The 15,111-nt window shown below is 42.8% G+C and overlaps 1 protein-coding gene across 1 annotated transcript; it reads left to right on the plus strand.

The window, feature by feature from the left end:
* The first annotated feature begins 385 nt into the window (after window positions 1–385).
* tlr18 (toll-like receptor 18) lies at window positions 386–11,674 on the plus strand. Its single transcript, XM_034241387.1, has 4 exons — window positions 386–578; window positions 7,134–8,128; window positions 9,461–10,643; window positions 10,754–11,674. Exons 2-4 carry the CDS (start codon window positions 7,143–7,145, stop codon window positions 11,219–11,221), a joined length of 2,637 nt encoding a protein of 878 aa, XP_034097278.1. The 5' UTR covers window positions 386–578; window positions 7,134–7,142; the 3' UTR covers window positions 11,222–11,674.
* Window positions 11,675–15,111: the final 3,437 nt, after the last annotated feature.

Here is a 15,111-nt window from a genome sequence, read left to right on the forward strand (position 1 = left end):
ACACAGGGAGAGTCTCTCCTCTTACCGTCAGCTCTTCAGAGGAGGACAGCGAGGGGCCGGCTTCTGATGAGGACGCAGATTCCCACAGGGGGCAGGAGAGGGAGGCCGAAAGAACTTTTTCAGATGAGTATTAATCCCACCTCCCACCCTCCTCTGTAGATTAGCATTTTGGGACGTCAGGAGCCGTCCATTAAGGGGGGGGTTCTGTCATAGTCTGCTCCATCATTCACCAGTAGTTTTCCATTCACCTGTCTCACCTGTTTTCCACACCCACTCGTTAGCTCACTCTCTTTCTCTTCTCCACCCATTAGCTTCTGCCAGTATTTAAACCCGCACCTTACACACACTCTTTGCCAGATTGTACTTTGCCTCATGCTTGTCTTTCCCGCGTTTGATACCAGATTGCCTACCCGGTTCCGACCCTGCCTGTCCTCGATCTGCCTGCTCCCTGATCCTGCCTGTCCCTCGACTATGCTGTTTGGTCTGTTATCCGACCCTGCCTGTATCTACGCTGACCGCCTCGCTTACTCCCTGACTCTCTGCCTGTCCCTGACTCACCTTCTGCCCGCTGTCCTCCGGTGCGTTAAACTGCTCGGTTGGTATTCCTCAGATCCAGTGGAATCTCCAATAAAGTTTATTACCAATTCTCCTTGGTTTCTCGAGTGCTGCATTTGGGTTCTCCTTAAGATTGTGACAAGAGGCCTTTGCATATTTAAAACCAGTGCCAAATATGTAAAATCTGTAAAGTTGTTGTAAAACTACAGAAACAAACTCTCAATGGCCACCAGTCTGCAGATCACACACATCCATTTGACAAAAGATGTAACAAAGATGTTTACACTGCCGACAGGGAGAGCAACAGAGGAAGGATCCCTCTCCCAGGACGGACAGACGTGCAATAGATGCCGTGTGTAAATCGAAGAGATAATACATTTTACAGCATATAGACCGAATGTTAGGAAATGCATGTGTCTGTAATAAGAAGATGAATCCACGAGGATGTCAGCTACAATCCTGTGGAAGCCATCAGGGAAGCAGCATGACGAGACCCATGGCAGGACCGCAGAGACAGGTTCAGCCACGTCCCGAACGTCCACGACTTAATCCAGAACTCAGGATAGAGGGTCCAAGACACAGGACTACAGCAAGAGGATCAGCCTCGACTCCGGATCCCGGCGTAGAGATAGATACAAAACAAGAAAAAAGATTTGGCTGGGTTAATCGGAACAAGAGAATACACAGACACAGACAGAGAGGGAGAAGGTCATTGGATAAAAGTTATTCTTGATAACCCTCTAGAAAGATCTCATGAACTTCCCCACTCAATCTATCAAGACCCGAGCAGTTCTATTAGATATAGGACAAGAAACAGAGATAGGGAGCACAACAACCTCTGTCACCCTCTGTCTGAAACCAGAGCCCAGTCTGCTCTGATTGGTTAGCTGGCCGGCTCTGTTGTGACCCCTTACAGATGTGTTGGAAATGTGTTGGAGTGCTAGCCAATAGAAGCGTGAGCGTTTAATAGTGATGTTATTATGTTACAGACAAAACAAAGGAGTGTGTGGGAGAGAAACTCCCTCCGGGTGGATTTTAGTCTTTGCAGATCACATACTTTTGTGTGTTTAAAGCTTGATGCACTGAACCATGGTGAATGCTATGGTTGAAAAGACATGGGCTACTGACAGAAAGCCAGATTGTACAGCAAACGTTGGGCTTTAGTATGAAACGATGGTCCTCGATCACAAGACATATGCTCCAACAAATGTCAGACAATAACATGTAGGACAGAAGTATCACCTCTGACTGCTGCTCTCTCACCTAGATCATGTTTAGGTATCAAGCATGGGAGCCACAGAGCAAACACAGGGTGACATTAATTAATTCAAAGAATACAATCTCTCATTTGCTGTCTTTTATTTACCTAGAAAAAAACGTATTAACGATGAGTCATTGAGATGACTGATGACCTGCGAAGAGCGAGGAGTGCTTGGCTGAATACCAAATGAACGCATGTTGGGAGGAGAATAAATCTGTGCTTCATCTCCTTCCTTATCGTTCTATTGGCTGAACACATCTGCAATACATATCCATCTGAATAACAAACCCTTAGGGAGTTTTGATTATTGGAAATGTTAGATATAACAAACGTATTTCCTACACATCAGGTTTTTATTTTACGATTCATTAACTCTGGAAAAGCTCCAAACAATGTTAAATATCATTGTTTTTGCGGCTGCTGCGAAGTCATTTTAATGTACTTTACATTCTAACTCAAACCAAAATTACATTTAAAGTTTTGATTGCAGACACCGGTTTATTCTGGTGGTTTTCCAAGCTGTCATTACTTAAAATAAATAGGGAAACAATATATTCTTACACTTCCCATTTTCTGCACATATAGATGTTTATTCAATCACGTCACTTGTGGACTGAAACTAACAATGTTTGTTTACCGGGCGATATAAAGCTTGATGGCTCATCCATGTGAGAGGGTAAAAACAGTGTAGCGTTGGACCAGTAATATAATTAAAGGTTTAAGAGAGGAGATTTAAAAGAGTCTGCAATAACAGCCTCAGGCAGGAAAACAGTCTTAAGAGGGTGAGTACTGTGTAACGTTGGTGCTGTAGCATAAGAAAAAGGGGCTGATGAAATGTTGTTTTTATATTTGATGGAAAGAATGTATATTCGTGCATTTATATTTTGAAAAGCCTTTACACTTGGCATGATGTACGTGAGGAGGCTCTGGGAGGTAATGTAAGATCAAGACATTGGATATTTACCAAATAACATGCTTAATGAACACATCTCCTCCTTTCTGTTGTGCACCGACAGAAATGTTAAGTCTAGTCATGTTTCATGTTTTGTAACCACTTCCTGTCCTGGTGTGTGTCTCCCGTCCTCATCAGCCCCGCCCCGCCCATGATTGTCCCCACCTGTCTTGTTATCCTTCCCCAGTCTCCCATGTGTTCTTTGTCAGTTCGTCTTGTCCTGTCCTCATGCCACTACGCTGCTCGTCGTCGATTGCGTCTTTTTTCAAGCCTACGTTATGCTTCTGAAACGTATTGAAAGTTTAATTCCTCACGTTGTGAGCAGTATTTTGTTGTACCTTTTTGGACCCTTTTTTGTCACCTCGTAAGAGTGTTTTTCTTTTGTATATCTGTTATGGAAGAAATAAAGTATATTAATTATACTTTACCTCTGGCTCCCGGGTCATGCATTTTAGTCCTTACCTTTGAGTATCCAAGTTCGTGACACTTTCTGCTCACGTGATCATATATGGTACGTATGGTATACGGTTTATTTATTTGTATTTATTCATTTATTTAAGAGGGACAGTGCACATTAATGAACATTTCTGTAAACGTGCCAGAGTTAGCCAAGAGGCTATTTTTCATCTGTAGTCCCTGGACAGATTTTAAAAGTCAACCTAAAACACATTTCATTTTAAACAAGTAAATACAATACATTTAAAACATGCAACACACATTACTGGGATACTTAAATAAAACAATTTAAAATACAGAACATTAAAACAAAACAAAAGAACATGTTAAAACACAGGCGGTGGGTTGTAAGGAGCAGAAGATTGGGTCAGTGTTGGCAGAGCTGATTCCTCACTAACCATATTTTGAGTTTTGATTTAAATAAAGTGAATGTGGTCTGGTCTCTGATTGGAGGTGGGATTGAGTTCCATTGCTGAGCAGCTTTAACAGAAAATGAAGACTGACTGAAATAACTTTTTCTGAGTGGAATAATGCAATCTCCTCTCGCTGCACCTCTTGTTACCCTAGTTGCAGTTGTGCGTATGTTAATAAACTGTCTAAGAGGAGGTGAGGTTAGGCCGTTGACAATCTTGTAGAAAAGGCAAGCATTTGTTTAATGAGGTTTTCTCAGCTTAGCAAGTTGTATTTTTTTAGTATTGGGCAGTGATGCGAAAAAACAGATTTTTTGTCCAGTATTTTGAGTGTTTGTTTTGTACAATGACTCCAGTGGTTTTAATGTTGTTGTACTGGCATGTGACCAGGTAGTTAAACAGTAGGTGATGTGTGAGAGAACCATAGCGTGTGTGTACATCAGAGATGCCTCAATTGATGTAGGTTCCGGGTACCTGCCGTGCGGACCGAGGCTGGATAAAGGAGTCTTTTTTATTATGCTCCTTGGTCTTGGAATGACCTTCAATCAAGCTTCAAACTGATGGCACTCCCTATTGCCTGTTTTAAATTAGTGGCTCCTTATTTTCATCTAAAGTGACAGACGGAGAACAGAGGGGATTATGGGTAATGCTGCAATGATCTGTTTCGTATTTCGAGCCAATCAGAGGCATGTTCTGTATATATCTGAGACCTTTAATATATTGATGAGAAACAGTATAATAGGAGACCTTTAAGGCAATGTTTATACTTTTTACATTACATTACATTGCATTTAGCTGACGCTTTTATCCAAAGCGACTTACAATAAGTACATTCGACCAGGAAGACACAACCTTGAAGAAAACAGAATCATATAAGTACATCAGGTTTCATAGAGCCAAACATTTCAAGTGCTACTCAACTGGCTTTAGGTAATCCAGTCCTTTATTAGTATAAAAGTGCTTCGTTAATAGTTCTAACGCTCGAAGTGGAGTCGAAAGAGATGAGTTTTCAGTTTGCGCCGGAAGATGTGCAAGCTATCTGCCGTCCTGATGTCAATGGGGAGCTCATTCCACCATCTTGGAGCCAGGACAGCAAACCCACGTGTTTTCGCCGATGGGAATTTGGGTCCCCCTCGCAGCGAGGGCGCAACGAGTCGTTTGGCTGATGCAGAGCGTAGTGCACGCGCTGGGGTGTACGGTTTAACCATGTCCTGGATGTAGGAAGGGCCAGATCCATTCGCAGCATGGTAAGCAAGTACCAGTGTCTTGAAGTGGATTCTAGCAGTTACCGGAAGCCAGTGAAGGGAGCGGAGGAGCGGAGTGGTGTGGGAACATTTAGGAAGGTTGAAGACCAGACGAGCCGCTGCATTCTGGATGAGCTGCAGAGGTCGGATGGCACATGCAGGTAGACCAGCCAGGAGGGAGTTGCAGTAGTCTAGGCGTGAGATGACGAGAGCCTGGACCAGAACCTGAGTCGCTTTCTGAGTCAGCTGGGGACGTATCTTCCTAATGTTGTAAAGCGTGTATCTGCAGCAACGGGTTGTAGCAGCGATGTTTGCAGTGAAGGACAGGTTGTTATCTAGGGTCACACCCAGATTCCTTGCAGTCTGAGTCGGGGAAACAACTGAGGTGCCGATGTTGATTGTTGATTGATTGATTGTGTTGATTGTCAGGTCAAGAGTGGGACAATCTTTTCCCGGGAGGAAGAGCAGCTCAGTCTTGTCAAGGTTGAGCTTGAGGTGGTGAGCAGACATCCACTGAGAGATGTCAGCTAGACAAGCAGAGATGCGTGCGACGACCTGGGTCTCTGAGCGGGGAAAGGACAGAATTAATTGGGTGTCGTCAGCGTAGCAGTGGTAAGAAAAACCATGCGGGCTAATGACTGATCCGAGCGAGTTTGTGTACAGGGAGAAGAGGAGGGGACCAAGAACAGAGCCCTGAGGGACCCCCGTAGTTAATTGACAAGGGTCGGACTCAGACCCTCTCCAAGTCACCCTGTAGGTACGGTCTTTCAGGTATGAGGTGAGGAGGGAAAGTGCAGAGCCTGTGTGACGGAGCGGATCACATGAGTGACTCACTCCGCCACTGACAGCCGACACACACACACGCACACACAACACACCAAACATTTCGGAGAAAAGACGGAGCTGCATCACTTCCGTGTTTTAAATTCCTAAAAATGAACCATGCAATTTCTTATTTATTTTTACTTTTGTTAATTATGGGGAATGACGGTTAAGAGGTAGTTAACCTGTGTATGTTTGGTGCAGATAGTTTCCTCATGTTGGAGGAAATTACATTTATGTTGACAATGTGGTTTGGAGTTGATTGTGTCACCTGTTGACGGTGAGCCTGTGGGAGGGGCCATTGGTTCAAAAGGGACGGTGTTGGTTCCTTGTGGGGGCGGACTGTGTCACTCGAAGAATGTTGCAGTGAAGGCAACAGCTGGGATGTGTTCGGGGGTTTGTTGCAGAGAAGGCAACAGCCAGAACACGTTTACTCTGAATGAGTGATGGACGGCCTGTTTTTGTCTTTTATTTTTGTTGTTTACATTGTGCTGGTTCCGTTTTTGTTTTGTTGCTGTAAATAAAGTTGTGGAGCTTAACCCAACCGACTAGGCCAGTGTTTTGTGTTTTTTGAACGGACAAATAGAGCCCCGTCACAGCCTGAAACTCCAAGTTTTTGGAGAGTGCGAAGGAGGATCTGATGATTCACCGTGTCGAATGCAGCAGACAGGTCCAACAGGATGATGACAGAGGAGAGGGATGCAGTTTTGGCAGTGTGCAGTTCCTCCGTGACAGCAATGAGAGCAGTTTCTGTGGAGTGACCTGCCTTGAAACCAGACTTGTGCGGATCCAGAAGGTTGTTCTGATTGAGATAACAGGAGAGTTGTTTAAAGACAGCGCGTTCAAGTGATTTAGACAGGAACGGGAGGAGAGAGACAGGCCTGTAGTTTATAACATCAGACGGGTTGAGAGTGGGTTTCTTTAGGAGAGGGTTTACTCTTGCCTCCTTGAGACTGTTTGGAAAGTGACCAGAAGTTAGAGAAGTGTTGATGAAATGGGTGAGAAACGGTAGAATATCAGGAGCGATAGTCTGAAGGAGGTTTGAAGGGATAGGGTCCAGAGGACAGGTGGTAGGGCGGGCAGAGGTAATGAGGGTAAGAACCTCACTTGGAGAGAGAGGGGAAAAGGAGGTTAGTGTGTTGGGGAAGGAGGGTCTGGTGACCCAGCGGTGAGTAAAGGTGAGTCAGAAAAAGAAGAGCGAATATCATCAACCTTTTTTTCAAAGTGGGTAACAAAGTCGCTTGACAGAAGTGAGGAGGGGGGAGGAGCTTTTGGAGGGTCCAAGAGGGTGGAGAAGATGGAAAATAGTTTTTTATTTGAAAGTAAACCCATGCTTCTAAAAACAATGTGGGTCAATGTTCTGCCGCTTTTATGTTGTAAATAAAAGTAAAATGTCAACATCTAATCTCTCCTTTTCTTGTTTCTTTTACAAGTCTGCCACCATGATATGGAGATGGGTTCATTTAAGTGCTCTTCTTCTTGGAGCACTCGCATCCCCAGCTCTATCCTCCCAACGCACCACTAACACTGACGGAGAATCCTGTCACATCTACAGATCTGGCCGCTCAGCAGACTGTCTGGGAAGACAGTTCGAGCATATCCCGTGGAGACAATTTCCATCCACACTGGAAGAGATAGATCTCTCTTACAATAAACTTCAAGCTGTCCGTGTTGACGACTTCCTCCGCCTCCCTCAGCTTCACACCCTAAAGCTGCAGTACAATAACATTTCACACATTGACAAAGATGCCTTTAAAAACAACACGCTGCTGGAGCATCTTAACATCTTCAATAACTCCCTGGAGGAAATTCCTGCCGCAGCTTTGTCTACTCTGTTGAATCTGAAAAAGCTCTACATGTCCAATAACCTTTACAAAAGTGCGACTTTGGCTCATAGCTTTTCCAAATGTGTCAAACTGAAAGTTCTGTCTATGGGTGGCCCTCTGGTGATGGGTCTAAAGAAAGCTGATTTTCAGCCCCTGAAGAACATTAAGTTACAGGAGTTTGCAATTAAATGTTCATCCGATCTCAGTTACTACGAGCCTGGAAGTTTAGAAGTCATCCAGACAAGAGATATGGGCTTTGATATGGCCATAGATCAACTGCCACATGCTCTTCCCTACATGCTACAGGACATTGCCAACAAGACCTTCAGGGCCATCCAATTCCGAAACATCTTTGAGTTCATGTACTACATGGAAGATGAGGACATTTTCAAGGGTTTAAAAGACATCACAGCCCAACAGCTCGTCTTTCACAGAGGCAAATTCAATGAGAATCTCCTCAGTATGGCTTTGATGAACTTACAAGACGCCCCCATCAAAAGGTTGAGACTTCAGTACATCGACTTTGCCCGTTCACCCACGTTTGTTGATAGCGGAGCTGGTTCCAGCATCACCGACCTGGCACTGGATAAGTTGGAGCTTTGGTGAGTATCTCCGTATTACGGGGCACCCCTCGCAAACAATACAAATCATATGGTTTGAAACTTAACCAATGCTAATGTCATAATGTCATGTTTCTTGAAGAATGATGTCATAAAAATGCAGTTTCCAACAACAATTCTAAGCTTACATATTATTAAGTTACTCTGCATTCACAAAGAGATTATTAAGTTTGAAGTCTATCAGGAATTCACAAACTTGCAATTACCTGACTTGATGTAGGTTCAAACCAAAACTCACAATATGTATAAGGTATTGACATTGAAAAGAAATGTGTGCTAAAACTGAAACTCCTTCAGACTGTTCACCACAATAATAAATGCAGCTGAAATAGATTTTGACAATTTTACAAAATGCAAAAACAATTAGATGCAACCTTAAAGTTGACCTATCATGCAAAATGTCTTTTATCCATAAATATGTGTCCCCGGTGCGTCGGGGGAACTCACGCTGCGTCAGAAAATAAAACCCTCTCTCTTTTCCTCCGTACCCAAATCTCTAAAAACGGGTTTACAACGAGCGGATACAGATTTCCATCCGCTGTGATGTCGGCGGACCCACAGAGAGTTGCTATCAGAAACAATGCCTGACGTGTTTTGGACGTAATCTCGTCTTTGTTTACGTTAGCAAGCCTCGCTAACACTCAGAGCTAACCTGTACTGTAGAGCACATGTGTTTAAAAAGCAGGAAATAAAAAAATAACTCACCTTGTGATAAACCCGCAAGAGAAAAAGCATTTGAGCTCCATACTGTTTCAGGAATAATCCTTGACGTGGTTTAGAACAGGATGGCGTTTTATCACAGCAGAATTTAACTTTATCTCCGGTAGAATTCTGATCAGGCATTAGCTCCGCCTCCTCTTCTTTCTTTTTTTTCAAGCTAAGGACCCCAGATCCGTGTTTCTCTAACAGGGCTTCAAAAGAGGGGTTTGAGCAGTATGAGGCATGGCTACAACGGGTGATCTGTTTGGTATTTTGAAAGAAAAACTTCACAGACATGTTTTATATAGGTATGGCCCTACAATATATGTTTCAAGTATAGCATGATAGGTCCACTTTAAATAGCCAGTGTGCAACAAAAGTCAAATAGCACACAATGCTAAATTAATTTGCCTTCATTTAATTAGATTTCTCATAAGTAGCTCCATCGACCAAGTCTTTAACTCTAACCCTAACCCTAACTGAACCCTTTTAAATATATTTCCTAAAATGAACCACTTTATGTAGCATACTGCATCATGTTTACAGCTGACTTGGAATACTACCACAATTACCTGTAAAATAAATGGATGCTAAAACAAATCTCTATTTCTTTAGGTACATCAGCAACCCTGATATCCTGAGATTTGACTGGCGCTTCACCTGGTTCAACAAAGTTAAGGAACTGTCCATTCAGCATGTGTACTTCAACTTCGTTCCCTGCGATGCCTGGGTTGAGATGGAAGTTGTGGAGATACTGGATGCCTCCAATAATCGTCTCAATAATGAGTTCCTGTTTAACAAACAGTGTGATTACAGGGGCGCCGTGCCAAATCTTCACACCCTCAACATGAGCAGAAATGTCCTGACCAGTTTAAGAGACTTGTCAATGCTAACAAAGGAGTTCAAGCAGCTGCATGTATTGGATTTTAGCTTCAACCAGATGGGATCTGCTGGAACAAGTCAGGACTGTGTTTGGCAAATAAATATCACCAGGATTATAGCTCACCACAATCCATTTGTAAGTGAAGCTCTGCAGTGTCTGCCCACCACGGTGCAGTACTTGGACTTGTCCTACTGCGACCTCGACCAGCTGGACTTGATGTACTTTGAGAAAGCCACCAACCTGAAAGAGCTCCTGTTAAGTGGAAATAAAATCAAGTATATACCATGTAAGTGGAAAAGTCAGTCACTGCAGTCACTATCTTTGGATGGGAATTCGTTCGGTCTCATTAGCAAGGCGTCTTTCCAGGACATGCCTCAACTATCTCAGCTGAGGGCAGGGAACAATCCTTTCCATTGCACCTGTGAACTCCATGCGTTCGTCCAGGATACGATTTCAAAGGCAAAGGTTAACCTGACCGACTGGCCTTGGAACTACAGGTGTTACCATCCAGAGGCCTTGCTAAACACAGTCATATCCAAATTCTTCCCAAATCAAGTAGCCTGTGACACCAGACTAGTGATCATCATCTGTGTGGTGACCACTGCAGCAGTGATCTTGATATTAATGCTGATTTGCTATATTTTTGACCTGCCGTGGTACACTAAAGCAACGTATCAGATCATCCGGGCCAAATACAGATATCACAAGGAAAAGGCGGCGGGGGAATTGGAGGATTGTACTTATCATGCCTTTATATCATACAGCCACTCTGATGCAGACTGGGTGAGGGAACAGCTCTTACCCAGTTTAGAGAACCACAAGAACCCTTACCGTCTGTGTATTCATGAGAGGGACTTCATGCCAGGAAAGTGGATCATCGATAACATCATTGACAACATTGAAAGCAGCCGTAAGGTACCGACATTGAGTTTTTCTTTACATGGCAAAATACAACACACAAAAATATTACAAAGCAATGTACTTCATGTTTTATTTTCCTTTTTTTGTTGTGTCTCCATCCTCAGGTAATATTCATCCTCTCTCGGCACTTTGTGAACAGCGAGTGGTGCAACTATGAGCTGTACTTCACTCAGCAGAGAGCAATGGGAAAGACCTTTGGGGATGTCATCCTTGTGATGATGGAGCCCATGGATGCCAGGTCCATTCCCAGCAAGTACTGCCGGCTGAAGAAGATGCTCAGCACCAAGACATACCTGGAGTGGCCCCAGCAGGTCAACCTGCAGGCGTTTTTCTGGGCACAGCTGAGGAGTGTTCTGGGCAAGCCGACAATGACCCGAGAGGAGAGGCACAGCGTTAGGAGCAGAACGTTATCTGTGGGCGAAGTTTCTGTGATTGGGCCCCCCATCGAAGATACCAGGCCTGAAGGAGCAACACCTAATGCAGACAACGAAGCAGTACCAAAAGATGAGATCATAAAAAGGAACAATTGTGAACTTTCCAATCAAAGACAAATTCCTCTAGTGGCACTCTGACAAAATGGATAGTCAAGTAAAGAACTGAGTTCAGGTAACCTTTTGGAAATGATGTATGTAAAAGCTGGGAGCAGGAGCCAACGTCTCATTCGGAGGAGAAGGACATTACCCTTTGACAGCCCATGTCATTCTGTCGTGTGTTCCCGAGGACCCAGAGATGCCCCCTGCTCCACGACAGGCCAGCTGACAGGCTCCGAAACGCCACAAGCTGAAGATTTCTCCTTTTGCGATACAGTAACAAGCGTGGTTTCATGAAGATATGGTGACAGCAGCCTGACTGTGAAAGGACTATGCTAATCAACCTGATCTCACCAGAATGCGTGACTCCACCACGACTCCTTAACACTGCATTGCGTGGTGGAGTCACGAACTTTGTTACATTTACGTGTCTGCACCACGCAAACAACCCCAATGTAAAGTGAATGAGGCTCTTTTGTCGTGGTGCACACACGCATTTCTACAACGTCCTGCAGTGAGCTTTTATTCTATAAAACGTTTTTAAAATCTACTTTATAGCTTGTAGTAACTCGCGGGAGGCTTCTTTTATTTTATTTGTAATCATAATCATTTTTATTTTTCGTCAGAATGTATTATGGTGCATTAGTTACGCATTTGTGTTCTCAAAAAACAGTGCATTGTGTGTAATACAACTGTGATTTTTATTAAATTAGTTAGTTTTTAAGGAAGGCCAGAGCTTCAGCTGTGTCCAATAGATTGTTCCCTTTAGTTAACGTTTTTTAAAAGAACATTATATTCCGATTTGATCCTGTCCCCTTTATTGTTTTACGGAGAGCAATGTGAGCGTCCATTCCCATTGGATAACGGAGGGTTTTACACCCGGAAGTGAGTATTCTCTTTACTGTCGATTGATTTTACAGTGATATCTGCACTACTCATCAACTCAAAAACACCAGTTTATCCTTGTTAATTACACAACATTGATTGGTTTAAGTTGTGTACAATGCTTTTGTAATTTCCCCCTTCGATTCGGAGAAACAAATATTTGTTCAGTTTAGGATGGCCGAAGACACTACACTACCAAGGGCCAATTCAATGGCCTAAATATAGCGATATAACAGGAATGCGTCCGTTCAACTGGTACATATCATTTTGAAATCCCTTATGAATGTTGGTAGATATTTAGATTTAGCACGCCATGCTAGCTCGATGGGTAATGTTCAGTGGTTAGTTAAATCCTTGGCAAATGTTAAACATACACACATTTGATTGACTGTCCTTTGTATTTAACCAATGTGTTGCACTGACACAGCTCGTGATTTCAAAGTGTTTTTTAACAAACCCTCTAGTGTTTCAATATATTATAGTGTAAAGTTAATGTCAGTGTTTTCAATACGTGGTATTTTATTGATGGATTTGAGTTCATTTGAGCTCGCACTTGTGCTATACAATGATGATGAATGTTTCTTAAAATAACTTGATATGACTTATTAGCTTTCACTTTCACATGCAGTACATGAATCAGTATTATGTAACACTTAAAACGCAGTCACTTTTAACAATTGTAGAGACCTTTTGTAGAAATGGCAAATGGCCAGCAGATGACACCCTTGACCTTGGTTTGGTTGATGTCCTAGAGAGCGAGAAAGAGGGAGAGATGAGTTACAGATGAAGGAGACCAGTGTTACAAATGTTGTGTGCATAATCATTATCATATTCTAGACAAACATGTTTTTGTCCCCTAGGATTTCGAAGCTCACTGTGTTCCGTAGTTGCCGTAATATGTAAAGTACAATATGTGCCCCATTTGTATTACTTGTGAAATGCTGGACATTTATACTTCTCGTTTTGTGTATTGTTGTTATATCCTAGCAAACATAAACTGTGTTACGGTTGAGCATGGGCGCGGGAAGGGGGGTGCTGAGGGCGCTGCAGCACCCCCTAGCGGCAGGCAGGGGGTGCGGAGCTCCCCTGCCTGAATTATTATTTGACGGTTATTGCTGCTCCAGCCTCCCGCTGTGCATAATCTGTGTAATATGTAGCCAATAAATTCCACATTGTTGGTAAAATAATATTTTGGCCTGCCCCGAATGTTTTTTCTGTTGCCCCGGACAATTCTACCTTAATAATATAATACATTAACCGTGCTTTACGTGAACACCTCATCATGACACAAGAGAGGACGGCAGGACTGTAATTTCCCGTGTTCAGTGAATGCAACAGAGGCAAGACACCAGACCAATCAGAGAGTTGCATGGAAATAAAAGTGTGTGTGTGTGTGTGTGTGTGTGTGTGTGTGTGTGTGTGTGTGTGTGTGTGTGTGTGTGTGTGTGTGTGTGTGTGTGTGTGTGTGTGTGTGTGTGTGTGTGTGTGTGTGTGTGTGTGTGTGTGTGTGTGTGTGTGTGTGTGTGTGTGTGTGTGTGTGTGTGTGTGTGTGTGTGTGTGTGTGTGTGTGTGTGTGTGTGTGTGTGTGTGTGTGTGTGTGTGTGTGTGTGTGTGTGTGTGTGTGTGTGTGTGTGTGTGTGTGTGTGTGTGTGTGTGTGTGTGTGGTCAGCCCTGAGTGAGACAGGCAGAAGAGGAAGGACATATGGCAGATTGAACGTTTTTTACAACGCATTATATATATTTAATCTTCAAATTACATGTGTGTTTGTGGTGAGGTTACACATTTTACTTTTTCAATGATTGAGACATGCGTTCTGTGCATGTAAACAAGTGGCTAGAGTGCATAAAAAGCATCAGAATAGTGCGTGTGTTTAGAGTAACACATGGTATAGGTATAGTAACGGGATAAGATTATAAATAAACTGATGTGTCCACACCACCTTTTATTTTAAACTTGGTCCCACCTTCAATATCAAATGCCCTCGCATGGATTCAGGTCTGCTCCACTCATTGATCTCTGCAGTGTGTTTTAAATAAAGTAATAAGATCTGGTTGCTTTGGTTTCCCAAATAACAGATAGTCGAGAGGCTCTTCTTCTCACATCTAGTTGGTCCCAGTTGAGAAAGTGTTGACGTTACTTCAAACCAAGAATAGAAAATCCGTCTCTGATTACATTAATAGCTAAATGTTGAATTTGACGAAATGCCATTCCACAAAAGAAAGACATCTTTGAATCTCAATTTAAACTGGCACCAGCTGAATTCACCAGCTGAACTCATTTCCCACTAAGCCATCAATCTATGACATTGCATTTTGTTCTTGTCCCTCCTTAATATGGATCTGAGAAGCATCTCAATGATCTCACACTTTCACTGGTGTGACCTTTTTTGAATGTTTGCAGTATCAGACAGACTTTGACTATGAGCAAGGGGAAAAGGAAAGCATGCACATCTCTACAAAGCCTTCACAATGGCCACCTGCAGATACTGATGTCAATCATTCATTTAAAGGAGGATTGAATTGCCTGTCTGTGCTTGATTTGCATTGCACCCGTCATTCAAGTACAATCATTCCCTTAATAGCAAATGATGTCGAAGGAAAGCATTCGTCGCACCTAGTAAGCATGAAAAGGGATGAGCACGAGCAGAAGAGGCGATGACAGGAAAAGGGAGATAGCTTAAGCTTAACAGTTACATCATCAGAAGGTTAGTGATCAAGTATTTGTGCGCAAACAATGTATTTAAATTGGCAGGTCAGGGTAAACAAATATGGACATTTAAAGAATGAACAGGAATGTTTCGCTGTAGGGCTGAACATATTTTGATCATCGAACTCAAAAGCTATATTTGTATAAAGTATTTGCTCTTATTTATTTTATTTTATTAGATTAGATTCATTTCGAACGTGTAAAACAATAATACAAACAATTATAATAACAACGAAATGAAACAAGATAATTATGATACTGTACAAACGTAAGCAGTATCACATTGATAAACCAAAATATGACTGACTGACACATTATATAAACAAATGATCTACTTACA

Source organism: Gymnodraco acuticeps, unplaced genomic scaffold (assembly GCF_902827175.1).
Source record: "Gymnodraco acuticeps unplaced genomic scaffold, fGymAcu1.1, whole genome shotgun sequence".
Classification (NCBI taxonomy): Eukaryota; Metazoa; Chordata; class Actinopteri; order Perciformes; family Bathydraconidae; genus Gymnodraco; species Gymnodraco acuticeps.